The sequence below is a fragment of the Erpetoichthys calabaricus genome, chromosome 5, assembly GCF_900747795.2.
Source record: "Erpetoichthys calabaricus chromosome 5, fErpCal1.3, whole genome shotgun sequence".
Classification (NCBI taxonomy): domain Eukaryota; kingdom Metazoa; phylum Chordata; class Cladistia; order Polypteriformes; family Polypteridae; genus Erpetoichthys; species Erpetoichthys calabaricus.
The window spans coordinates 10,724,343-10,751,698 of record NC_041398.2 but is presented as its reverse complement, the minus strand read 5'-3'; the positions used below and the strand labels follow the sequence as shown (position 1 = coordinate 10,751,698).

Sequence of the window (27,356 nt, the reverse complement as noted above, 5' to 3'; positions counted from 1 at the left end):
TCTTAATGGTAACTCCAGTGTAACAATTAGCCATCTGACACCATGTGACCACTGACCAGTACCCTCCACAGGTCACTTGATGTCCCCACAAGCTCAGGTGTCTTTGTGTTTGCAGTTTGGGGTCAAAATTAATTTTACACTATAGGTAGGGGGCAGCACCTCTGTGAGTGAATTTCTGGATGAGAATGAGGGGCGAGTGCGGCTGTCAGGGTCTCCATTATTATTGGGTCTGAGTAGCCAATCAGGTGTGTGTGTCATAGTGAGGGGCGGTGACACCTCAGACCTGCAAATACCAGTCTGACCAGCAGGGGTCACTGTTGATGCACAGCCACCTGTGCTTCAGGCTGACATCCCAACTGCTGTGTCCTCTGAGTGTCACTGAATGTCACCTGTTAAGTCAGTCTATATAGCGCCTTTCAGTAGTGCTGCTCCAGCAGGACCACATACCTGTCTCAGTATCCAGAGCCTCATTCCAGTGACTATTTAGGAGCACAGAGTGACAGAAGTGACAGGAGTGCTGGCCTCTGAACAGACATTGTCTGCCCCTCTATTAGTTACTCCGGTGGTCTGTCACCTCTGAATGAATTCACTGTGAATGTCTAAAGACGAGGACTCACCGCTCAGTCACATGTCAGCCATACTGATGGAGTTTGGTGTTTTACTGAGTCACTTGGTGTCACGTCAGACATTAAACTGCACCTCCTCCTTGTTGTTCCCATTGTCACCCAACCTCAAGGAGATGAGTCAGCTGACTGACTTCACCGTCACTGTCAGTGTTCAAAGTGACAATCAGATGTGATACTTGGGGACACTTATCTTTCCACTGACACACACATTCCCAGGATTAATTTACAATTCCCTCAGGACCCCTTAAGGTGCAGCGTGTCACCTGACATCAGTTTGTGTGAAGAAGCCAATGAAGGCCCAGGCTGACAGCCCCCCCACTGTGTATTACAGGCCTCACCAGAAGATGGCGACTATGACTTCTAAATCTGTCATCTTCATGGAGCCTGAGGGGTTAAAAGGAAGAGGAGAAGGTGAATAAAGAGTGAGGGGTGAGGATGATAGAGAAGAGTATCAGGGTGATAAAGGGTGAGATGAGTGACCTGAGACAGAGTGAGTCAGACGAGTGTGTCACTTGTGTGTTTGTCAGTTTTGTTCCTCCCTCCTGATTTTCTCCTCTTTGACTCATCACACGGTGATGGCCGTCCTGTGATCACAGATTGTATTCCTCGTTGATCAAATCCGTATCTCGATGTGTGACTGACGTCTGATTCTTTAAGCACTCGCTCATCAGACAGGTTGTCACCTGATGAGCTCTTCACTGCTGCCCTGCTGCCCTCTTCTCTCTCCTGTCACCTCAGCCATTGCTTCAGTCCCTGCTGTGTCACCACTTAAAGCCACTGGTCTGTCTGGTCACTCAGGCCCTCGTCACAGCTGCACACTGGCATTCATTCAAACTCTACAGGCTGACAGCCATGTTGTCCTGTCGTCTGATGTTTGCGTTGGTTGAGGTCGTCTCCTGCTGACCTTGGGGGCTTTTAGAGCTCAGGATTAATGAAATGGAAATGTCAGTCAGCAGGATGGGCAGGTGGGCACATTCAGGGCAAAATGTCATTTAAAAGTCGATGAGCACACTGGACACATCGCCAGTCACTGATAATCGACTCCACATCAGCTCCTGTGTCCCTCATCATGTGCTGTCAACTCAGAAGCTGGTCATGTGACTTGCACCTTAGTGACATTCCTGTGACTTTCAGGGCTGTGACATCAGCTGATTCTTCTGGAGCCAAACTGCTCCCTCTTGTGGCCTCTCTGCATATTAAACACATGAGAAGTTAGGATGTGAAGTGTTTGGTGAGATCTAAAAAATATTCAGAATATTGACATCACCTTGAAGGACAGTGTGGTTTAATAATAATTAATATGTAAAAGAATACTTATTTTAGATTAATCTTTAGTTAATTATGATTAGGTGTTACATTCACATAGATAAATGGCCTGTTAATGCTTCACAGTTTGTAAAATTTGAATTGCTTATTAATCTAAAAAGATCAAAACACACACAAAAAAAATATGGATGACTGTTATTTGTCAAATCTGTTCATTTGTAATTTTTGATTTGTAAATTCCTCTGATCATATCTCATATTTTGAATGTTCTGATGATATTAGGACTTCTTGTTTATGATTAATCCTCTTTAATAAAAGGACAAGTGTCTGTGTGTCTGTCTGTGTATCTGTCCAGTCACTTTGTCTTTGTCTTTCCAACAGATGGCGCCTCACAAACATTAGCTCTGCTTTTATGACTCCCATACTAATCAATATCATCCAGTTACAGAGCTGCAGCACCAGACGTCACCACTGATATCGGCCAACAGTTTAATGACAGAATGTGTGTTAGTATGAGTGTGATTAGTGGGCACCATACCAGCCTGTAAACCTCCCTGCTGGCACACAACTGCTGGTCCAGACCTGTGACAGTTTGTTGTGCTTCAGGTCTGCCAATAGAATGGCATATAACAGAGACATAAGCATTGGATTTGTCATTCCAACAGATGGCACATCACAAACATTTGTATTAATACACTGTACTACTACAGATATTTGTGATACACCATCTGTTGGAATGAGAATTGTAATTCATTTTATTATTACATGCATTTCAAAATACATTCCCACAGATGGTGCACTTACTTGATTACTTAGAGTTAAACCCATCTTAGACATGCAGCATAGCTAGTTTTGTAATAAAGAGCAAAAAGATATTAAAAATATATATAATTTTAAAGAAAATGGAGAATGCAGCAAAATATATGGTTATGCCATATGAATGTTTTATCCTGCCGTTCGCAGCAATGAAGCTAATTATTGAGGCAGATGAGCGTTGCTCCCCAGTCTGAGTGTTTGTGTCCTGCTGTGTGTGTTTGTGCCCGTGTGTGTCCATGTGACACATGATAGTCTGCTGTGACAACGTGAGTGGTCCCTGTGACTCCAGTCTGACCCCAAACTTTCAATTCAAGCTGCTATTAAAGCATGACATTAAACTTTATTAGGTACATTTCTTAAAAACTTTTTTTATTATCCCACCATAATTTTCAAGTGATGGCTGCTTGCATTCTGTACGCACTGCTGATATTATATGAGGAGTCAAAGCTGCTGTAGTTCTGCTCAGATGTGGATTAGCAATAAGAAGAGACGGCTACTTCAGTCACCTCTCGAAGGGCAGCAGCTGATATTCAGACTTGCTTCAATCGACACCAAGTGTGCATCTCTGCAGCCCGGAGCCTCCACCCTGGAGCTCCAAGGAGGTGGCGTTGACTCCACTGGACGCCAACTGGGAGGAACTTGGAATTCAAAACACTAAAGAGGCCTACAATTCTCTACGATGCCCACTAGAGGGGGTGTACCGTCATATTAGTCAAACTGAGTCGTAATAATAATTTTTGCATTTATATTGCGCTTTTCTCACTACTCAAAGCGCTTAGCAATTGCAGGTTAAGGGCCTTGCTTAAGGGCCCAACAGAGCAGAGTCCCTTTTGGCATTTACGGGATTCGAACCGACAACCTTCCGTTTGCCAGTGCAGATCCCTACCCCGACAGCAGCTGACTCAGGAACAGATCCGGCCACAACATGGCAAAGTCGTATAGCAGTCACATTCTTTTTTTGACTCCATAACAGATCCGTCTGTATTCCGGCAAGCTCAGTTCGTGCTTCTGTGGGAGGGGCAAATGGATCCGCCCACATTTCGTTATGTATAGTAATTGACAGTTCAATCTCTTTCCGCGAGAGCTTAAGTTAACGTGAGCGTATCACGCTTATGTTTTGAGTTCGCGCTCAAATTTGCGCGCCACAACGAGCAGTTTGAAAACATTTACAAAGAGAACGGAATTGTTCTGGGAGGAAGTGAGTCAAAAATTCATTTTTAAAAGTTATGAGAAGTTCAGCAGCTTTTTATATATGTGTCGCCATCATAGCAGGTTAAAGTGAAATGTAATGAATTATATTAGCATCTCACTGTAATAATTTTTAGTATTTGCACATATTAGGCCACGATGTTAAATTCCTGTGCAGTTTATTTTAGCCTCCACCAAATAAGGGTTAGTTGGCGCTGTGTTCAAAATTATTTTTTAAACGTTTTGTGTTGGTCGTGGGCTTATTTCAGATACGCTATAGAAAAAAAAGTGGTTTAACCTTTTTGTGTTTCATTGTAAGTGGCTTCGCGACCACTGGAGAGGGTTGCGTTGGTGAATCGTGAAAGCAGGGGCAATGTCAGAGGACCGCCGAATCGAGCGCGACCTGCAGTCACAGCGGGGAAAAGAGGGTTGGGTGCATGTTCGCCCAGCGAATACGGGGAAATGTGGTTTAGGCGACCCGCTGGTCACAAAACACTTTTAATTGAACGGACTTAAGCCTGTGGTAGTTTGTTTTGCTTTAGAAACTTTTTCAGTGTCGGTTTATTTTATGGAAGCTTATACAATTTAGTCTTTTCTTAGTTCTTCGCTTTAATAAAGTGCCAATAGGATTCAGGTTGCACTCCTAATTTGTACAAAAATTACATGATAAACATATATAAAGGATTTGTTAAATGTAGATACAAAAAGTACTAACATTAATGTGTTGTTATTTTAAATATTTTAGTAGAATCCTGATGGGGATATATACTTTAGCAACATTTCACAAGCATAATCTGTACATTACATGTATTTTCTCTGTCCTTTAAAAGTGAATGGTTGTGAATATTCAAATTAGAATGGTAAATATATATTCACGTATATGGTAGCTTGGCTTCTGCTAAATAATAAAAAAAATCTTTGTAAATTAATTAGTGTCTTTTTTGTCATATTACAATTTAAGCAATATACTGTAGGTTACAATTTAAGTGAGGGTGGCATGGCAGCAGTGCTGCCTCGCAGTAAGGAGACCGCAGGGTTCACATCCCAGGTCTTCCCGGCGTGGAGTTTGCATGTTCTCCCCATGTCTACGTGGGTTTCCACTGGGTGCTCCGGTTTCTTCCCACGGTCCAAAGACATGCAGATTAGGTGGATAAAATAAATTGACCCTAGTGTGTGCTTTGTATGTTTGTTCACCCTGTGATGCACTGGCACCCTATCCAGGGTTTCTTCCTGCCTTGCACCCTATACTAGCTGGGATTGGCTCCAGCAACCCCCACAACACTACTCAGGTTGTTAGAAAATGACTGACTGACAATTTAAGTGATATGGAGGCATTTACCTGTCAGTGATGATTTCATTTATTATTTTTCTTTTGGTGACTTTTGTCTAATCTTGGTACACATTTAAAAAGCTGTTAATTAAATGTGTTTGTAGGTCTGTTTTATTTAAGCAAGGATCATCTGCAGTAGTTACCTGTTGCATTACTGCTGATAGGTAGTAGCTATTTTTGCCAGTCAGTCATTTTCTAACTCACTTAATGCAAACCAGGGTTGCATGAGCTGCCGGATCCTATTCCAGTTAGCATTGGGCCAAAGGCAGGAGGAACAAATCCAGGACAGGGCACCAGGGCCATTTTTGTTTTAATGTCTACAGTAAAAATAACAGCATTTAATGTTTGTATTTTTTTTTGGTATAAATTAAAATGTGGAATTCCAGTGCAGATCTGGAGACATCACTTGAAAGATTTTTATTTTTTATCAAAATGACAGTAAAAATCATATTTTGTTTTTAAGACATGTATATTTTGTAGCATGCTATTCAGTGGGATTGGTGTGCAGCCCAAGCTTAAATTTAACAAAAAAATACTGTTGCTGGTTTATATTTGAATTAAATACTGTAAGCCATCTCTTTCTCTCCTTATTTTCCCAGCGATGCTCCATTTACGGCTCAGACAGATAAACACCCTCACTGGGTTGAGTCCATGGAATGGCGTCCCATTTTCTTTCAATTCTTAATATTCCTGAAGTGTCAAACACTTTGTGCGCCACTTGAGCTCTCAGTGAAGTCTCCTGTGTTGCTGAAAGGCGCCGCTTTGTCTGAACCTCCTCCTGCAGTCGACACACATGTGCACCTCGCCTCCCGTGTGAACTTCGCGATGGCGCCGCAGGTGTTTTTACGCGTGAATGTTTTCCCACACGCGGCGCAGCAGTGAGGTCTCTCTTCGGTGTGGATCCTCCGGTGCTGCCGAAGGTAACTCTTGTGAACATCTTGCCGCAGCGGTGGGGCTTCTCTCCGGTGTGAGTCCTCTGGTGCTGCTGCAGTTTGCTGTTCTCCATGAACCTTTTCTCGCATTGGCTGCAGCCGTGGGGCTTGACCCCCGTGTGCGTTCTCTGGTGCTGCTGGGGTTTGCCGTTTGCTATGAAGCGCTTCCTGCCCGTGTGAATCCGCTGGTGACACTGCAGGGTGACTTTATGCGCGTACGTTTTCCCACAGTAGGGCTTCTCGTCAGGATGGATTCTCTGATGAACGTTCAGATTGTACTTCCGTGAGAATCGCTTACCACATTCGGTGCAGTCAAACACGTCCTGATGGTTCTTTACAGCAGCCAGCTTAGTGATTCAGTGGTCTCGTGCGTGGCACCGCCGTACGGATGACGTAGCTGTGAGCTGGGATTCACGGACCCCTCCTCATATTCAGGAAAGTGGCACGGGGTCAAGGTAGCGATGATCTCTTGTGGGGCTTCAGTGGTGTCCATCCACATCTGCAGCACTACAGGTAAAAACACAGGACACAGTTCAGAACACTTAACGGGTCTGAAATAAAAGGCTTTCACCAACATAAAAAAATAATACATACAATCAATGTAGCAAAGCAATTCGGCTCCAAGCCAACAGGACTGGATGCCATCAGCCAGTGCAAACGTCGGCGCCAAGTTTCCTTTATTTTGAGGGATTACTTTGGTCCACAGACCTGATCCTGACACACAAACGTCACTCTGAAAGGGTCAAACTGTGTTCATCCATCCATTTTCCAAGCCGCTATATCCTAACTACAGGGTCACAGGGATCTGCTGGAGCCAATCCCAGCCAACATAGGGTGTAAAGCAGGAGACAAACCCCGGGCAGGGCGCCAGCCCACCGCAGGGCACACACACACACATACCAAGCACAAACTAGGGACAATTTAGGATTGCCAATGCACCTAACCTGCATGTCTTTGGACTGTGGGAGGAAACCAGAGCACCCGGAGGAAATAATAAATAATAATAATCCCATAGATGGCACATCAAAAAACATTTCCAGTAATAAAATGCATTTCTATAAATGTTGGCGATGTGCAAACTGTTGGAATGACACATGCAATACATACGGCTCTGTGATGTGCCATTTGGTATGGGATTCTTAAAAGCAGCACTAACATTTGTGATGTGCCATCTGTTGGAATGAAAAACGCAATGCATGTGTCTCTCTGTGTCATTTGGTATGCAAAATGTGAAAGTAGTGCCAATGTTTGTGATGTGCCATCTGTAGGAATTAAAAATATTATGCATGTGTCTCTATGTGTCATTTGGAATTGATTTGTAAAAGTGGTGCCAATGCTTTTGATGCACACTCTGTTTCTTCTTTTTCTTTTGGCTGCTCAATTTAGGGATTGCTACAGCAGATCATCTTTTTCCATTTCTTTCTGACCTCTGTGTCTTGCTCTTTTACACCCAGCACCTTTGTGTCCTCTCTCACCACATCCATAAACCTCCTTTTAGGCCTTCCTCTTTTCCTTTTCCTGGTAGCTCTGTCCTTAACATCCTTCTCTCAATATACTCAGCGTCTCTACTCTGTTTGAATGAGAAAAATCAAATGCATGGGATTCATAAATCTAGCGTTAATGTTTGTGATGCGCCATCTGTAGAAATGATAAACACAATGCGTTTTATTACAAATGTTAGTGATCTGCAATATCTATCTATCTATCTATCTATCTATCTATCTATCTGTTGGAATGATAAATTCAATTCATAGGGCTCTGTTTTTTGCCATTCGGTATGGGATTCTTAAAAGCAGTGCTAATGTTTGTGATGTGCCATCTGTTGGAATGAAAAATGTAATGCATGTGTCTCTATGTGTCATTTGTAATGCGATTTGTAAAAGTGGTGACAAAGTTTGTGATGTGCCATCTGTTTGAATGTGAAAAATCAAATGCATGGGATTCATAAAAGCAGTGTTAATGTTTGTGATGTATCATCTGTAGGAATGACAAATGAAATGCATATGCCTCTTTTATATGCCATTTATTATCAGATTTGTAAAAGCTGTGTTAATGTGTGTGATGCGCCATCTGTAGGAATGATAAACATGCATTTTATTATGACAAATGTTTGTGATGCACTATCTGTTAAAATAACAACTGAAATGCATATGCCTCTTTTATATACTATTTATTATGGGATTTGTAAAAAGTTGTGTTAATGTTGATTACTGTAATGCACTCCTCTCAGGTCTACCCAAAAAAGACATCAATCGTTTGCAACTAGTGCAGAATGCAGCTGCTAGAATCCTTACCAGGAAAAGAAAATCCGAACACATTTCTCCAGTTTTGATGTCACTACACTGGTTACCTGTGTCATTCAGAATTGACTTTAAAATTCTGCTTATGGTTTATAAAGCTTTAAATAATCTCGCCCCGGCTTATATATCGGAATGTCTGACATCTTATATTCCAAATCGTAACCTCAGATCCTCAACTGAGTGTCTCCTTAGAATTCCAAGAGCAAAACTTTTAAAAGAAGTGGTGAGGCGGTCGGCCTTCTGCTGTTATGCACCTAAAATCTGGAATAGCCTGCCAGTAGGAATTCGCCAGGCTAATACAGTGGAGCACTTTAAAAAACTACTGAAAACACATTACTGTAACATGGCCTTCTCATAATTTCACTGTAATTTAATCCTGATACTCTGTATATCCAATTCATTATAATAACTATTCATTCAAAAACTGTACTAACCCCTACTCTCTCTTCTGTTTCCTTTTCCGGTGTCCTGTTGGTGGTGGCGTGCGCCACCACCATCTACCCAAAGCACCATGATGTTCCAACAATGATGGATGGATTAAAAGCCAGAAGTCTGTATGACCATCAGCATCAAGTGACTCCGTGAAAAACCCGAACTACAAAGAGTACTATTTCATTTATGTTAGGTAGAATGCCCAGAGGGGACTGGGTGGTCTTGTGGCCTGGAACCCCTACAGATTTTATTTTTTTCTCCAGCCTTCTGGAGTTTTTTTTTGTTTTTTCTGTCCACCCTGGCCATCGGACCTTACTCCTTTCTATGTTAACTAATGTTGTCTTATTTTAATTTCTTATTTTGTCTTTTATTTTTCTTCTCTTCATTATGTAAAGCACTTTGAGCTACTTTTTGTATGAAAATGTGCTATAGAAATAAATGTTGTTGTTGTGATGCGCCATCTGTAGAAATGACAAACGCAATGCATTTTATTACGTCACATGTCTGTGATACACCATCTGTTGGATTGACAAACGAATGTATTTTATTATGACAAATGTTAGTGATCTGCAATCTGTTGGAATGACAAATGCAATGCATAGGGCTCTGTTATATGCCATTTGGTATTTGCTTCTTTAAAGCAGTGTTAATATTTGTGATGTTTCATCTGTAGGAATGAGAAATGCAATGTACAGTCTCTGTTATACAATAGAAGTCTTAAATTTCCATCCACTTTGGGTGAATTCTTTCAAACTCACTTTCTAAGCCTCCACATATTTGATTCTAACAAGCTCTAAATCTGGCCTATTGTTTAAGATGTCTGCTCTGTGCAGGGCAGAAGTCATTTTTTCCACCAATGTTCACAGACCTCCGAGTATTTCACTTTTTATTGACCACATCACAATTCCAGTGGGTCACAAGTTTACAGACTATTTATTAACTGGGCTTTTAAACAGCTTGGAAAATTCCAGACAAAGACGTCAAGCCTTTAGGCAATTAGACAATGAGCTTCTGAGAGCCAGTCAGCCTCATTAGAGCCAACATGTGGATGGATGTTTAGGCCAACCATCAAACTCACTGCCTCTTTACTTGACACCAGGGGACCACCCAGCCATCACACCATTCTGGAAGGAGATGCATTGTGTCTCCTAGAGAAGAACGGACTTTGGCACAAAAAGTGCAAATCAATCCCAGAACAACAGCAGAGGACTTCGTGAAGATGCTGGAGGACACAGGTAGACGAGTCTCGATATCCACAGTTAAACAAGTCCAACATCAACATCACCTGAGAGGCTGGTCCACCAGGAAGAAGCCCACTGCTCCAAAGCTGCCATCAAAAAGTCAAACTGCAGTGCAATGGCACAGGGCGACAAAGATCTGACCTTCTAGATAAATGTTGTCTTTCATCTGATGACTCCAAGATCATAGAGTTTGGCCATAATGAGCATTGGGATGTTTGGAAGACAAAAGGGTGAGGCTGGTAAGCCAAAGAACAAGTGTGGGGGGCTGCAGGAACGACTGGCGCACTTCATAAAATAGATGGCATCACAAGATAGGACAATGATGAAGATGCACAGCAGCAACATCTCAAGAGCTCAGTCAGGAAGGTGAAGCTCGGTCTCAATGGAGTCTTCCAAATGGACAAGGACCTCCAACATTGGGGCAAAATGTCTTAAGGATAACAAGGTGGAGGTATTGTAGTGGCCATCACAAAGCCCTGACCTTAATCTGATTGAAAATGTGAGTGCGAAAAACGAGGCCCACCAACACGTCCCAGTGACACCAGTGCTGTCTGCAGGAATGGACCAGCAACTTATTATAAGAAGAAGGCGACCCGAAACGTTTAAAGGCAATGTGAGCAAATAAGAACAAAATTTGTGACAAAAGTGAAACACTAGGAGGTCTGGGGACATTGGTGGTGAAAAATGACTTCTGCCCTGCACAGAGTAGACATCTTAAATGATAAGACAGATTTAGAGTTTGTTAGTCTAAAATCTGTGGAGGGGTTAGAAAGGGGGTTTGAGAGAATTCACCCCAAGTGGATGGAAACCTCTGCCTTCAGCTTTACTGTTGGATTGTCACTAACCAGCAGGTCCTTTTGATTTAACCTCCAGCCTCTCCCTTCTCGTTCTTCCTCTCCTGTTCTGCCCCTTGCCATCCTGCTCAGGTTCTTCTACACCCAAGCGGGGGGCACAGGTGCCATGCTTGTGATTGCACTAATGAGGAATCTGGATGAGCAGCAGCGTGTATCTGCACACGTGTGCATGTCCAGACCCCAGGACCACCCGGCTACATTTCTCTGCACACCTGCCATACACCACCAGCACCACCCTCTGAGGCCTGAGCACACATTTTTAATTTCAAAGCCACAGACCCCTAAATGCGCCTTTACCACAAGGAAACACGAAGACCATAGCAGAAGATGCAAACCGCTCAATGGAAGGAAGAAATCGGAAAGCCAGACGGGGATTTGCAAGATGAGGTACAGAGATGAGCCACGCCAGTTCTGGACTGATGTGACCGAGATGAACTTCTACCACAGTGTGACACCCGCTCATCTGTCGGGCACAGCTCACTAATATTTGGCGATGACGTAGCAGCAGCCAAAGAAATTCTGAGAATGTTGTCTGCTAGTTTATAGAGAAACGCATTCAAACTGTTCAGGTGGGACATCATCAGGCAGCAAAAGACGAGAATCTGAATTTCCACCATCAGTGACCAGCAGAGTCCATCGGCAGACGTTACCCCAAGTGAGTGTAAAGGGGGACGAACGACTAATGAAAGATGCCATGTAAGCAGCCCACCTGAGCAGAACATCAGAAGAAAGCCACCATCTGATGATGTCGAGAAGCCACAGGCTTGATGAAGTTACCACAAGCAAGGGATGTGCAGCCAGACATTTAATTTGCTAGAAGACTATCTGCTCCTATACTTTTGCTCACTTTGAAAAATGGGGTACCGTTTAACATGTTGAGATGTCAGCGCCAGCTGGACTCTTCGTGTAATAGTCACACTTCGCCCTCAAACCCCAAGTATCATCAGTGTATGGCAGAAATGAAAGAATCAGCCCTGCCGTTATAGAGCCCTTGGAGGGGAACTGCATTTATAATCTGTCATTGTCACCTCCTGCACAACCCCACCCCATATGACAGTGACGAGGTCAGACCATTCGGCCTGGCAAGCCCTCAATTCCAAGTTGTACTCACTAAGCAACAAAGCCCATCATCAAATTCAGTGAGTTAAACTTACTAGCAGATGAAGGCGGCTCTTCCTCTTATCTCCCCGAAGGGAAACAAAATAAGCCGGATGGGGCTCTACGGGTGAATCCTCGAGCTCGAGGTCCTCTTCCTTCCAAACGTTCTTCTCGTCCTCGTCACGGGCCTCTTGTTTCTCGCCCGTGTTTCGCTCCTGTTGAATGCACCCCGACACCACATCACTGGAATCCTCATTGACTGGCGCGGTCACCTCCTCATACTCCTCCTCTTTAATGGCCACACGTCTCTCTTCCATTGCCAGTTTAGTGTAGTCTTCTCCATTGCGGTGCCCAGTTTGGACAAGCTGTCACTGCAGTTCACTTCTGATGATGATGATGACCTGTGAAAGGACAAAACAAAGCTGGTTAAACACACAGCCCCTGTCCGTGGGAGTCTGATGGCCACATCTGGCATGGCATGGCTTTTCTATTTCAACTTTCACTCAAGCACATTGGTGACCAATAGTTTGAACTCGAGCACAAGGGCTTCCACATGCTAAGCTTTCTCAAAGTTAGGCAGAGCATCTCATTTCTCAATCACTTCATGCAAATAAGGAGACTCCACGCAGACCCTGGTGCTGCAACAACAGGAGTGCCAGCTCAGCGCTGCCCATCGGCCCTGTGCTGCCCATCGGACCAGTGTTGAAACGTCTGCAATCAACTTCTGAAACTCCAGAATAATTCATCTTGGGGGAACTGGCATTGCTGAAGTGGACACAGAGTGTGTGTGTGTGTGTGTGTGTGTGTGTGTGTGTGTGTGTGTGTGTGTGTGTTTACCCTGAGGGATTGGTCCAGCCTTGTGCCAGACACTGTCTGGGGTAGGCTCCAGCTTCCATACAGCCCTGATTCAGATAAGTTGGTGAAGAAGATGGAAGTATCATTATTGTTATTGATGTGCCTTTGGTAGAGAAAATATATGAATAGACCAAAAGATGGAAGATACTAAGGACAGACAATTATTATTATTATTATTATTATTATTATTATTATGATTGGACAGCACAGTGGCTGTATTGCTGTATCTCAGTGAAGCATAAGTGATGGATGCCTATGATGTCTTCTCTTGTCACTTGATTGTGTGCTGTGCGTGTGCAATATTCTCAGGGTCAGGTACTTCTACTCACTAATGATGGAGCTGGAGAGGAGAGATTAATATGGGCAAGGAAGAACTTCACTGGACACTGTACACAAGGCAGTGATGACGTCATAAATCTACAACAGATGCTTATGAAAGGCACTATACTGCTGAAGATTTGCAGGTAAGGAAGACTGACATTTTAAGGTGAGGTTAATTAGACTCAGTAGCCACAGTGCCATAGGGGTAGCGATTGGCACATTCAAATAAAATACAATTACAGTGGAGTCTGTACAATGTGACAGTAGGGACCCTACAAACATATGATAGATAGATAGATAGATAGATAGATAGATAGATAGATAGATAGATAGATAGATAGATAGATAGATAGATAGATAGATAGATATTAATTTTAGTATAGTCAACAGGATCACAAAATTACTTGCTTGCATACTGCAGAGACATTTATAGATAGACATGAAAGGCACTATATAATAGTTTGATATGTGAAAGGCTTTAAGTTTCAAAGCCAGCATTTCTTAAACTACATGTTTGTAATGTTTTGCCTCACAGATGTGTGGTAAAATTGCAAATATTGTTGTGAGTGATACAGCGTCCTCTATTCACTCCCCTTTTTCTGACAGTGTAATTCTGTGCTGCTTGACGGCGCCAGTGCTGTACGATGTGTTAACAGCTGCGAGTGGATCAACAGCAATCTCTGTTGTTAAGAATTAGTTATGCTACCAGTTGTCACACATGTACGATTAGGAGGCAGTCAAAGAGCCTAAAGGTGAGTGAAACATCGCGAGATAAAGGGATATCATGTGGTACTTACCTGAACTCTTTTTTCCAACAGCACACAAGAAGAGAATTAATCCCGCAACTTCCGGGTTTTCAAAATGGCCGTGATGATGTCACTTCCGGTCAATATTGATGACATCACTTCCGGCACCCACAAACCACATCACTTCCGGTTCCTGTTGCCACATCACCATTTTGCCAACCATTTCCTGTCACATGTTTTTCTGCTCTATAAAACCACCATTTTGTTTTCAGTTGTTATTCATTGTACTTTCAAGACTTTGAATCGCTTCATTTTTTTTAATATTGTCTGTAAGACAATATACAGGGACGGTCCCCAAATCTTTATTTTGTATTTGTGACTTTCTTATCGATCACACAGTATAAAATTGGTTGAAATCTAAATAATCAGCTTAGACCGCAGTGTTAACATTGGCAGTGCACCATCTACTAGAATGTATTTTGTATTTTTCATTGCCTTTGTCATTTTAACAGATGGCACGTCACAGACATTAGTGGTAAGACAATGCATTGCAGTTGTCATTTCAAGAGATGGTGCATAAAAAACATTTGTACAGTGGATATAGAAAAGAAACCCCCCTTCAAAATATTCCCATTTTATTTGCTTTACTGTCTTAAACAAGAAGTGAACAGAACAGCAATACAATTTCCCCAGCCTGTTGTTTAGGGTTGCTAGGCACACCTATAAAACAATGAAATGTCACTATGTGTTTTGTAGTTACCCGTTTTTTATTCACTGTTGACTCTTTAGACTTTCTTTCTCTCTCCTTATCCAAACTCACATATCCCACACCACCTTCCTTCCTGTCTCCTCCCTTCCCCTGCGCATGCACCTTCTGTCTTTCTATGTAGTTGTAAAAATGCAGAGCCTGCTCAAAAGAGAGTAAACAGAAAACATTAATTACGGTACGTCACAGTAGGTTCTTCTTCGATTTACATTTTTTCTTCGTGACCCCTTTGTAGATATCTTGCCCCCCATAGGTTGAGCCACACTTCTGTAAGGCTAAAATAAATGGCAACTGTGCCGGTAAGTGGAAGCACGCAGCTTCACTGATGAGGGCCAAATACGGAGCTTCATGCTCTGAAGAAAGAAAATAGACAAGCCTTTAACAACTGATTAAATAAGCTAACTAATATGTTCTGCTGTCACTGGCATATAAACCTAAATGCTAATCAAACATATCTGGGTGTGCTCATCTAAAAGCCTGCAAACGCACACAGCGCTGTTGTTCATTCTTGGTGCTCGGCTGCTCACTCGTCTGTCAGGGCTAAGCTGCTGCTAATTTCACGGACATCAATGTGCAGTGAAAGGTCCGTAACCTTCAATAATCAGCTCTTAACCCCTATATACAGTAGCTCAGACTAGGTAGATATCAATGCGTTTTATTTTAACGTTAATGACCAAAATATTACTGAGCCCTAATAAATCTTAATGCCATTAAGTGCTTATATGTTATAAGTGCTTGGATTTTAAATGGTGACTCTTCTTGTTTTACTGACTTGACTCCACCAGGTTATTCATTTTTAAACTCTCCCCGCCTGACTCGTCGGGGGGGGGGGGGCATTGCCACTGTTTTTAAAAGTATGTTCTTGTGTCGGAGCCTTACAAGGGGTCCATTTTTCAGCTTTGAACTCCAACTTTTTGAAGTGTGCAGCTCCCCTTCTCTACTGTTTGCCGTAGTTTATAGACCTCCTGTAATTAATGATACTTTCATTTCTGAATTCTCTGATCTCTTGGCTGATATCACCCTCTCTCATGATAAAGTTCTTATTGTTGGTGATTTTAACATTCACGTTTGTTGTCAATCAAAACCTTTGGTCAATGACTTCTTATCACTTTTGAACTCATTTGATTTTATACAGCATATTAATACGCCAACCTACTCTCTCGGTCACACACTCGATATCGTTCTTACTCGTGATAGTTCAGTGAATAATATTGATTTATGTGATGTTTCTTTTACTGATCATTTTTCTATAATGATGGATCTGAATATTACTGTTAATATCCCGACTAATAGCTGTCTCCCACGCTGCTCGTGCTTTTTAAATTCTTCTATTATATCTGATTTTAAAACCATTTTCTCTAGTCTTTATGTGCATGACCAAAATAATGGTATCAATGATTCTGTCGTAAAATTTAATTCCTCCTGTAAAACGATTTTAGACTCAATTGCTCTGCCCAAGATACGCAGTAATAATGGTAGACCTGCTCCCTGGCTTAATGAAAATACACGATCGCTGCGCCGCGCCTGTCGAAGTGCTGAACGGCGTTGGAAAAAAGATGGACTGATTGTCTCTAAACAGATTTTTAGGACTTCTCTTTTCAATTTCCATCCTGAAGTTAAGAAAACGAAACAAAATTTCTTTGCCAATTTAGTATCCAGTCACTCAAAGAATCCTAGGGTCTTATTTAATTCAATTAATGCGGCCATTCACCCCCACTCTTCGATGGGTTCAAATAGCATCGTTCATTCATGTGACCAGTTTCTATCATTCTTTTTCAGCAAAATTGATACTATCTGCTGTGGCATTGTCCAAATGGGCTATGAACTTCCTACTGTTAATCGTGACATTGTCTTAGAATCCTTTGATCTAGTCTCACTCTCACAGCTAAAAAGTACTATTGAGACCCTTAAACCAGCCCCCAGTCCTCTGGATATTGTACCACCACGTCTCTTAGTGGAAGCCTTTGATGTGTTGGGCATACCCTTATTAGCCATCTTCAATGATTCTATTAGTGATGGAGTTGTGCTCTCATTTTTTAAACATGCTGCAGCCCGTAACTGTCTTAAAATGGCAGAATTAGACCCTGGAGTTTTAGCTAATTTTCGTCCAATTTCCCAATGCCATTTCTGGCTAAAATTCTAGAAAGAATTATTTATAATCAATTGGTTGATCACCTTAACTCCAATAATTTATTTGAGATCTAACAATCTGGCTTTAGGCGTTATCATGGTGTTGAGACAGCTCTCCTTAAAGTATTCAATGACATCTCTCTTATTACTGACTCAGGTGGCGTTGCAGTCCTTGTCCACCTTGACGTGTCCGCTGCCTTTGACACCATTGACCATGAGATATTGCTGTTGCGTCTTGAACATCTTGTTGGGCTTAAAGGGGCTGCTCTTAACTGGTTCAGGTCATATTTAACTGGTAGACACTTTCAGTGACTTTTAATTCCTCTTCTTCATCTACTGCTCCTCTTAAATGTGGTGTTCCTCAGGGATCCATTTTGGGTCCTATTCTATTCTCCATATACCTTCACCTTATTGGAGCAATTTTTAGGAAATTTATTATTTCTTTTCACTGCTATGCTGATGATACTCAGGTTTATATTCCTGTCTGCAACTCTACAACAAATCAACTCCGCAACTGTCTGTCTGAATTAAGATCCTGGATGGCTAATTATATTCTTGATCTAAATCAAAATAAAACAGAGGTGCTTATAGTGGGCCCATCAGCTAAAGCCCAAATTGGTCTTGGTCTTCTTGGCTCTTTCTCTGTCTTTTCCAAACCTCAAGTCCGCAATCTTGGTGTTACCTTTGATAGTAACCTCTGTTTTGAGAAACAAATAAATTCTGTAGTAAGAGTTGCTTTCTCCAACTTCGTCTATTAGGTAAGATAAAGCCTTTTTTATCTTCTAGGGATCTTGAGATAGCTACTAATGTGTTTATTTTTTCTCGCCTCGATAACTGCAACTCGCTGTATTCTGGGATTAACAAATCCTTGATACACAGGTCCAAAATGCTGCCACTCGCTTTCTGGTTGGGGCAAGAAAGTCTGACTCTGTCTCTCCTATTTTAGTTTCTTTACACTGGCTGCCTGTCAGTTTTCAAATTGATTTTAAAATCCGGCTGCTAGTTTTTAAATCTTTACATGGGCTTGCTCCTGCCTATTTATCTGAACTGTGTGTTTTACATCAGCCATCTAGAGTGCTTAGACCTTCTGGTCAGCTGTCTCTGGTTGTCCCCCGTACCAAGTGTAAAACTAAGGGGGACAGACAGGGCTTTTAAAGCTGCTGCGCCTCGCCTGTGGAACTCTTTACCTCATCATATAAAGGAGTTGTCTACAATTGAACTGTTTAAAATGAGATTAAAGACTCATTTCTACTCACTTGCATTCAGTGACCTTCAGTAATACTGATGGCTTCCTCTTTGTGATTATATTACATTACTTCTATTTTTTATGTATATAACATTACTTCTATTTATTATGTATTTAATTTTATGTTCATATATTTTATTTCTATTTATGTTTTATGTTAATTTGTTCTATTTTTGTAAATCACTTTGGCTACAGCATTACTATGTTTGTTTAAATGTGCTATATAAATAAATTGACATTGACACTGACATATGTTTGATGTGCCAGCCTAAGAGCCTGCCCAGTACTCACACAGCCAAAGGCCCTGCCTGCAGTTTGTTTGTCTTCTGTCAGTGAGCGGCTCAGCACCGGCGTTCACAAAACAAGATCTGCCTGTGAAAAGGCTGGTAGGCCAGGGCCCTTCTGCTGGAATAAATGGTGTCCTTTTAAAGTTACCTCAGGCCTACACTTTACTTAGCTAATAGCACTAAAACTAATAATAAAGCATATTCATCCCTAATCAAAATTCTCAACATTATCCACCTTAATAAAAAGAAAAGTGTCTCTGTGTCTGTGTATCTGTGTGTCCATTGTTTTCCTATGTCTCTCTCATTCCAACAAATGGCAGCACACAAACATTTGTAGTAATAAAATTAATGGCATTTGTCACTCCAGCAAATGGTACATCACAAATACTAACACTGCTTTTACAAATCCAACACCAAATGGTGTGTAACAGAGACATCATGTTAAATTCTTCATTCCAACAGATGGTACATCTCAAACATTAACATGGCTTTTACAAATCCCATACTAAATTGTATATAACAGAGGCATACACATTTATTTGTCATTCAAACATTCTATACATTCTATCACTACAAATGTTTGTAATGTGCCATCAGTTGGAATGGTAAATATATTGCATTTTATTAATACATGACTTACATTCCAATAGGTGGTGCTCTGCCAATGATAACGCTGAGGTCCACGCTGATCTCTTATATTTCATCCCAGATTGTTAAATGACACATTCCTTTGACATTTCTATACTTTGTGTTTATTTCTTGAGTGACTGAAGTAAATATTACAGCAATGGATGTTGGAAATGACTGCTTTCTGGCCGAGGGTGTTATCAACGCTGAGAGTTTGCACTTAAATAATAATAATAATAATTCTTTATATTTTTATTGTGCTTTTCTCACTACTCAAGGCTCTTCTGCACAGTGAGTGGGGAGCCACTTCAACCACCACTAATGTGCAGCATCCACCTGATGATGTGACGGCAGCCATTTTTGTGCCAGTATGCTCACCACACACGAGCTATTAGATGGTGAAGTGGTGAGAGAAACAGTCAGCTAATGAGAGACAGGGAATGATTAGGGGGGCACAGTGACAAGGCCTTGGAGGGCAATTTAGCAAAGACATCTTTATGGAGGACACACAGAGATCTTTAATAATCACAAAGAGTTAGGACTTCAGTTTTTACGTCTCATCTGAAGGACAACACCATTTATACAGCACAGTGTCCTCGTCACTGCACTGGGGCATTGGGATCCACATTCAGACCACCGGGTAAGCCCCCTATTGGCCTCACCAACACCTCTTCCTTCAGACACCCAAGCTTTTCCTAGATGGTCTCCAATCCCAGTACTGGTCAGGCCTGAATATGCTTAGGTTGCAGTAGATGACCTGATCTGAAGTGCATGTGGTGTGTCTGCTGGCTACAGAAGAGCAAGGGCGGCAGAAGTAAGACCACCTTGGTTGGTAACTGGCATGAAACCAAATGTTACACGAGCCTTCATGTGTCTCAGAGACATCTGTACATTTGTTAGTGCTGGTGACAGCGAGTCCCAGTGTGGGACACAGAGAAGTGACAGTCTGGAGGGGTCACTCTTATGTACTTAAGTGGAATGAGACTGAGGTGGGCTATTACAGAGGGACTGGCATCAGGGCATCACTTATACCCAATTGTGTGACTCAGATCTGTGTGTGTTAATCATAGGGTGCAGGAGTAGACGAGCCTGTTCAACAGACTTGATTAAGTCTCACAAATCCTGAGATAAAACGACTTGAATAACCAAGAAAATCTAAAAAACTGTGAAGAAGCCGAGAGCGGCGAGCGCCTGCTGTGTGTTACGTGTGTGTGTGTGTGTGTGTGTGTGTGTGTGTCTGTCTGTCTGCCTGCCTGCCTGCCTGCCTGCCTGCCTGTCTGTCTGTCTGTCTGCCTGCCTGCCTGTCTGTCTGTCTGTCTGTTATCAGTTTTTAAGATGTTTTCATATTTCTACTATCCTTGTGTTTATTAAAGTATCATATTATTCTGTTTATTAAACTGAGTGGGCTTCAGTTGAGGTCTTTACTAAATAATCTTATAAATTCCTGACATGGACAAAGAAAAACACAAACATTCATTATCAATAAGCAGCAGATGAGAACTTATTATGGGATGGATAATTTGTTTAATAAAGAGGACTAATATGGAGTCTGATGTAGACTTCAGTGTGTAATAAATGAATAAGAAATACTGACGTGAACGACACTTTAGCAGACCCCCTGTGACAGGTCATCTCTTCTCTCACTTGGTGGTCTTCACTCTCTGAGCTCCTATCTCACATTAACTGTTCACCCTCAGTGTCTCCTCAGATGTTCTCTCTGTGAGCTCTCAGCTTTCTCTTTAAATCTCCTCCTCCTCCTCCTCCTCCTCACTAAGCTCAGACAAACTTTCACTTTGGTTTCTTCACAAGTCAATTCCTTGTTCCTCTGACTGATTCTCTCTGCCTTTTTCTCCTTAGACTGACGATGGCTGAATCCCAGCTGTTTGTATCACACGACGAGTTCACCTGCTCGGTGTGTCTGGACACCATGACTGACCCCGTCGCTATCCCCTGTGGACATAATTTCTGTCTGAAGTGCCTCACGGACTGCTGGGATCAGAGCCAAGTGTGCAGCTGTCCTCAGTGCAGACACACCTTCATGCTGAGGCCTGAACTGAAGAGAAACAATCTGCTGAATGAAGTCATCAAGAAATTAAAGAAGACGACTCTCAGTCCTCCTCCTCCTCAGAATTATGCCGGCCCTGGAGATGTGGAGTGTGACTTCTGTACTGGTAAGAAGTTCAGAGCGGTGAAGTCCTGTCTCACCTGCCCGGCCTCCTACTGTCAGAGTCACCTGCAGCCTCACTATGAAGGAGACGCCCTGAAGCACCACAAGCTGGTTGATCCTGATAGATATCTGAAGGAGAAACTCTGTGAGAAACATCAGAAAAGTCTGGAGATATTCTGTAAAACTGATGATTCCTGTATCTGCATGATGTGTGTGGTGACTGGACATAAAAATCATGAAATGGTCGAGCTGGAGACAGAAAGAGAAGAAAAACAGGTGAGTGATGTTTAGTGTTTAATGGAAACTGTTTGAATAACTTGAGTTAAGGAATTTGTACATTTAATGTGACAGAGAAATCTCTTCATCTCCAGTAAAACTCGATTATCTGTCACTTGATTAACTGTCAGGACTAAATAACAAACAACAACATTTATTTATATAGCACATTTTCATAAAAAAAGTAGCTCAAAGTACTTTACATAATGAAATAAAGAAAAACAAAAGACAAAATAAGAAATTAAAATAAGACAACATTAGTTAACATTGAATAAGAGTAAGGTCCGATGGCCAGGGAGGACAGAGAAAACAAAAAAAAACTCCAGACGTCTGGAGAAAAAAAATAAAATCTGTAGGGGTTCCAGGCCACGAGACCACCCAGTCCCCTCTGTGCATTCTACTTAACATAAATTAAATTGTCCTCTTTGTATTCCGGGTTCTCAAGAAAGGCCTTGATGCTGATGGTCATGCAGACATCTGGCTTTTAATTCTTCACTGTTGAAGCATCATGGTGCTTTGAGTAGATGGTGGTGGCGCAGGCCACCACCACCAAAAGGACACCGGAAAAGGAAACAGAAGAGAGAGTAGGGGTTAGTACAGATTTTAGAGCCACCATGAATAGTTATTATAATGAATTGGATATAATGAGTATCAGGATTTAAATTACAGTGAAGTTATGAGAAGGCCATGTTACAGTAATGTGTTTTCAGCAGTGTTTTAAAGAGCTCCACTGTATCAGCCTGGTGAATTTCTATCGGTCAGCTATTCCAAATCTTAGGTGCATAACAGCAGAAGGCCACCTCACCACTTCTTTTAAGTTTTGCTCTTGGAATTCTAAGGAGACACTCAGTTGAGGATCTAAGGTTACGATTTGGAATATAAGATGTCAGACATTCCAATATATAAGATGGGGCGAGATTATTTAAGGCTTTATAAACCATAAGCAGAATTTTAAAGTCAATCCTGAATGACACAGGTAACCAGTGTAGTGACATCACAACTGGAGAGATGTGCTCGGATTTTCTTTTCCTGGTTAGGATTCTAGCAGGTGCATTCTTCACTCATTGTAATTGATTGATGTCTTTTTTGGGTGGTCCTGAGAGGAGTGCGTTACAGTAATCTAGTCGACTGAAAACAAATGCGTGAACTAATTTCTCAGCATCTTTCAATGATATAAGAGGTCTAACTTTTGCTATGTTTCTTAAGTGAAAAAATGCTGTCCTAGTAGTGTGATCCATCCATCCATCCATTTTCCAACCCGCTGAATCCGAACACAGGGTCACGGGGGTCTGCTGGAGCCAATCCCAGCCAACACAGGGCACAAGGCAGGAAACAATCCTGGGCATGGTGCCAACCCACCGCAGGACACACACAAGCACACCCACACACCAGGGCCAATTTAGAATCTCTAATCCACCTAACCTGCATGTCTTTGGACTGTGGGAGGAAACCCACGCAGACACGGGGAGAACATGCAAACTTCACGCAGGGAGGACCCGGGAAGCGAACCCGGGTCCCCAGGTCTCCCAACTGCGAGGCAGCAGCGCTACCCACTACGCCACCGTGCCGCCCTCTAGTAGTGTGATGAATATGTGATTTAAAATTCAGATTACAGTCAACAGTTACCCCTAAGCTTATTAACTCCATCTTGAATTTATTTATTTTATTAATAAGTTAATTTCTAATAGCGTCATTGTTTCCATTATTGCCATTCACTAAAATTTCAGTTTTCTCTTTATTTAGCTTGAGAAAGTTACTATTCATCCATTCAGAAATAGAAGTTAGACATTGTGTTAGTGAATCAAGAGAATCGGGGTCATCAGGTGCTATTGATAAATACAACTAACAAAGAATTTTCTCCCTGCCAGGTAGGATTCAAACCAATTTAAACCCTTCCAGAGAGGCCCACACATTGACTAAGACAATTTCTAAGGATATTATGATCAATGGTGTCAAATGTGACTCTCAGATCTAAGAGGAATGAGAACAGATACATGACCTCTGTCTGCATTTACCCGCAAGTCATTTACTACTTTAATGAGTGCAATTTCTGTGCTGTGATTTGTTCTAAAACCTGACTGACATTTATCAAGAATAGCATGTTTATTGAGGTGGTCATTTAACTGCATAATGATGGCCTTCTCTAGAATTTTACTTAAGAAAGGCAGATTGGAGAAGGGTCTAAAATTTTCAAGAGCACAGGGGTTGAGATTATTTTTCTTAAGTAGGGGTTTAAATACAGCAGTCTTAAGACAGTCTGGGAAGATCCCCGTATCTAATGACAAATTTACTATGTCAAGAATATTATCAACTAGCCAACCCGTGGCGTAGCATATGCCGCATAATTATGTATTGATGGGTGAACACTTCCTGAAAGACACAGTTGTCCAAATGGGGTTGGTTTTGAGGATATGACTGTAGGTGAATGAAAATTTGTAACTCTGGAGAAGGCAACATACAATACAGAGTTTTACACGCTGCATACATCGATTCACATCAAAGTATAGACACTGCTAAGACCATGGAATACCACTCGCAAACTGTTTTACACACTGCATACAGTGATTCACATCCGCGACATACAAATTATTTTACACGCTGCATACAGGGATTCACATCCGCGACAAATATGATTCTTCTTAGATGGTGCTGTCGCGTCCACCCTCGCTCTCGAAGCATAGACACTGCCTGGTCATGTGCCCACTCGCAAGAGCAACTAACAGAGACCCGCCCTCCAACTGTAAGACCATGGGATACCCCTCTCAAACTGTTTTACACGCTGCATACAACGATTCACATCTGCGACAAACAAACTGTTTTACACGCCGCATACAGTGATTCACATCCGTGACAAACATGCCTCTTCTTAGATAGTCCTGCAGTGTTCACCCTCGTTCTCGAAGCATACACACCGCCCGGTCATGTGCCCGCTCGCAAGAGAAACTCACGGAGACCCACCCACCAACTCTAAGACCATGGCGTGTAAAACAGTTTGCGATGGTGGACGCAGTCGTGCGTCATAACCGAAAAGAATACAGTGGAACCTTGGTTCACGACCATAATTCGTTCCAAAACTCTGGTCGTAAACCGATTTGGTCGTGAACCAAAGCAATTTCTCCCTTAGGATTGTATTTAAATACAATTAATCAGTTCCAGACTGTACGAACTGTATGTAAATAAATATTTTAAGTTTTTAAGCACAAATATAGTTAATTAAACCATAGAATGCACAGTGTAATAGTAATCTAAATGTAAAAACATTGAATAACAACAGAGAAAACTAACACTGCAATAGTTTGTGCTATAGCGCTACCAACCGCTGGCTAAAAACACTTTTTTTTTTAATGAGTTTTAAGCACAGGGAAAAAAACGAACATTTGAAAAAATCCGTAATTTAATAAACCACCAAGAAAAGTAACATTGCAACAATGCACACTACGAACCGATCGCTGTAAACAGAAGTGAAAACAAAATCAAGCCCAGTGCATTCTTTAACTGCCTTCCTACCTTATGAGTCCAGCCCCCTCTCTCTCGCGCTGCTTGTGTGTGTGCGCGGCTCTCTCTCTCTGGCGCTGGCTGTGTGCCTATACACATTGGACTTCCAATACAACTCAGAGTCCTGCCATGTGCAAAAGTTCTCTGATGACACTGCTATCGTGGGCTGCATCAGGAGTGGGCAGGAGGAGGAGTATAGGGACCTAATGAAGGACTTTGTTAAATGGTGCGACTCAAACCACCTACACCTGAACAACAGCAAAACCAAGGAGCTGGTGGTGGATTTTAGGAGGACCAGGCACTTCATGGACCCCGTGATCATCAGAGGTGACTGTGTGCAGATGGTGCAGACCTATAAATATCTGGGAGTGCAGCTGGATGATAAATTAGACTGGACTGCCAATACTGATGCTCTGTGCAAGAAAGGACAGAGCCGACTATACTTCCTTAGAAGGCTGGCGTCCTTCAACATCTGCAATAAGATGCTGGAGATGTTCTATCAGATAGTTGTGGCGAGCGCCCTATTTTACACGGTGGTGTGCTGGGGAGGCAGCATTAAGAAGAAAGACGCCTCACGCCTGGACAAACTGGTGAGGATGGCAGGCTCTATTGTAGGCATGGAGCTGGACAGTTTGACATCTGTGGGAGAGCAACGGGCGCTCAGCAGGCTCCTATCAATTATGGAGAATCCACTGCATCCACTAAATAGTATCATCTCCAGACAGAGGAGCAGCTTCAGCGAAAGACTGCTGTCAATGTCCTGCTCCACTGACAGATTGAGGAGATCGTTCCTCCCCCAAACAATGCGACTCTTCAGTTCCACCGTTCTGGGGGGATAAACGTTAACATTTAACATCATACAAAGTTATTGTCTGTTTTTTTACCTGCATTATTATCAATATTTAATTTAATATTGTTTATTGTATCAGTACGCTGCTGCTGGAGAATGTGAATTTCCCCTTGGGATTAATAAAGTATCTATCTATCTATCTATCTATCTATCTATCTATCTATCTATCTATCTATCTATCTATCTATCTATCTATCTATCTATCTATCTATCTATCTATCTATCTATCTATCTATCTATCTATCTATCTATCTATCTATCTATCTCTTTGGGGCTGCCTGTGTGTGAACCGAGGTTCCACTGAGGTTGACTAATGAAAAGTCAATTGTGGCTCAGAGATGCATGTGGCCTCTAGCCCAGACGTACATAAATGACGGCGTTTTTTCCCAGTCGTCGAGTCCGAGTTGGTGGGCGTGGCTCTGTGAGTTGTCGTCGTATCTAGTGGTCTTAGAGTTGGTGGGCGTGGCTCCTTCCTGCGTGCTCCATGGGCGGCTTACTTGTCGGCAGCTTAGTGAATCCATGCTCCTTCCAGCGTGCTTTTCATAGGTGACTACTTGTCTCCCGGTTTAGTGAATTATATATATAGATTAGCACGCCCGATACTTCTTTGAAAAAAGTTGTTGGTATTGGGTCAAGGACACAGGTGGAGGGTTTCAGTTGAGAAATTATTTTATGTAAATCAGTTAAATCTATCCTGGTGAAAGAATGTAATTTGTTTATAATGGAATGCTGGGGTTTAGGAGGATCCTTAGTGTTGGGGAGATAGACTATGTTATTTCTAATATCATTAATTTTTTGATTGAAAAATACAGCGATAGCCTCACAGGTTTTAATGGAAGTACTTAGGAGGCATTCCTTTTAGTTACTTGTGTTTAACAGATGATCAATCGTAGAGAATAAGACTCTGGGATTACTAGCATTGTTATTTATAATCTTAGAGAAATAGCAGCGCCTCTCAAGACGGACTGTGTTATTGTATTCTGTTATTTTAAATTTTAATATTTCATAGTGGATAGTTAGTTTCGTCTTCCTCCATTTACACTCAGCTCTACGGCATGTTCTCTTTAAATCAGACACTCTTTGGGTCTTCCATGGTATAACAATGCTAGAAGATTTTTTAACTGTCTTTTCATGTGCAACTATGTCAACAGCAGCTCTCACTTTAGTATTAAATCTTTCAACCTTACTATTTACATTATCCTCGCTATTCTAGTTGGCACTATAAGTGGCCTGATTGCTTAGAATATTTGTAAGTTTTAAAGCTGCTGATGAGTTAAAGAAGCGTTTTTTAACAATATGCTTCAAATTAATGTTTTCTATCATAATTTGAATATTAAATAGTAGAAGAAAATGGTCTGCTAGACCCGTACCAATGATCTGCTTTACATCATTGTTTACTCCTTTAGTAATCACTAAGTCTAAACGGACTGATTGCTTAGAATGTTTGTAAGTTTTAAAGCTGCTGATGAGTCAAAGAAGCGTTTTTTTAAATATTTGCTTATCATGA

General features: G+C 41.8%; 1 protein-coding gene across 1 annotated transcript in view; it reads left to right on the top strand.

Annotated features, from left to right (window-relative positions):
- LOC114643414 (uncharacterized) overlaps positions 1-27,356 on the top strand; it is a 1,023,859-nt gene that overhangs the window by 33,220 nt on the left and 963,283 nt on the right. Inside the window, exons 7-8 of the mRNA XM_051927698.1 lie at positions 20,759-20,780; positions 20,919-21,504. Coding sequence (XP_051783658.1) covers positions 20,759-20,780; positions 20,919-21,504 — 608 coding nt within the window. The remainder of the gene's footprint in view (positions 1-20,758; positions 20,781-20,918; positions 21,505-27,356) is intronic.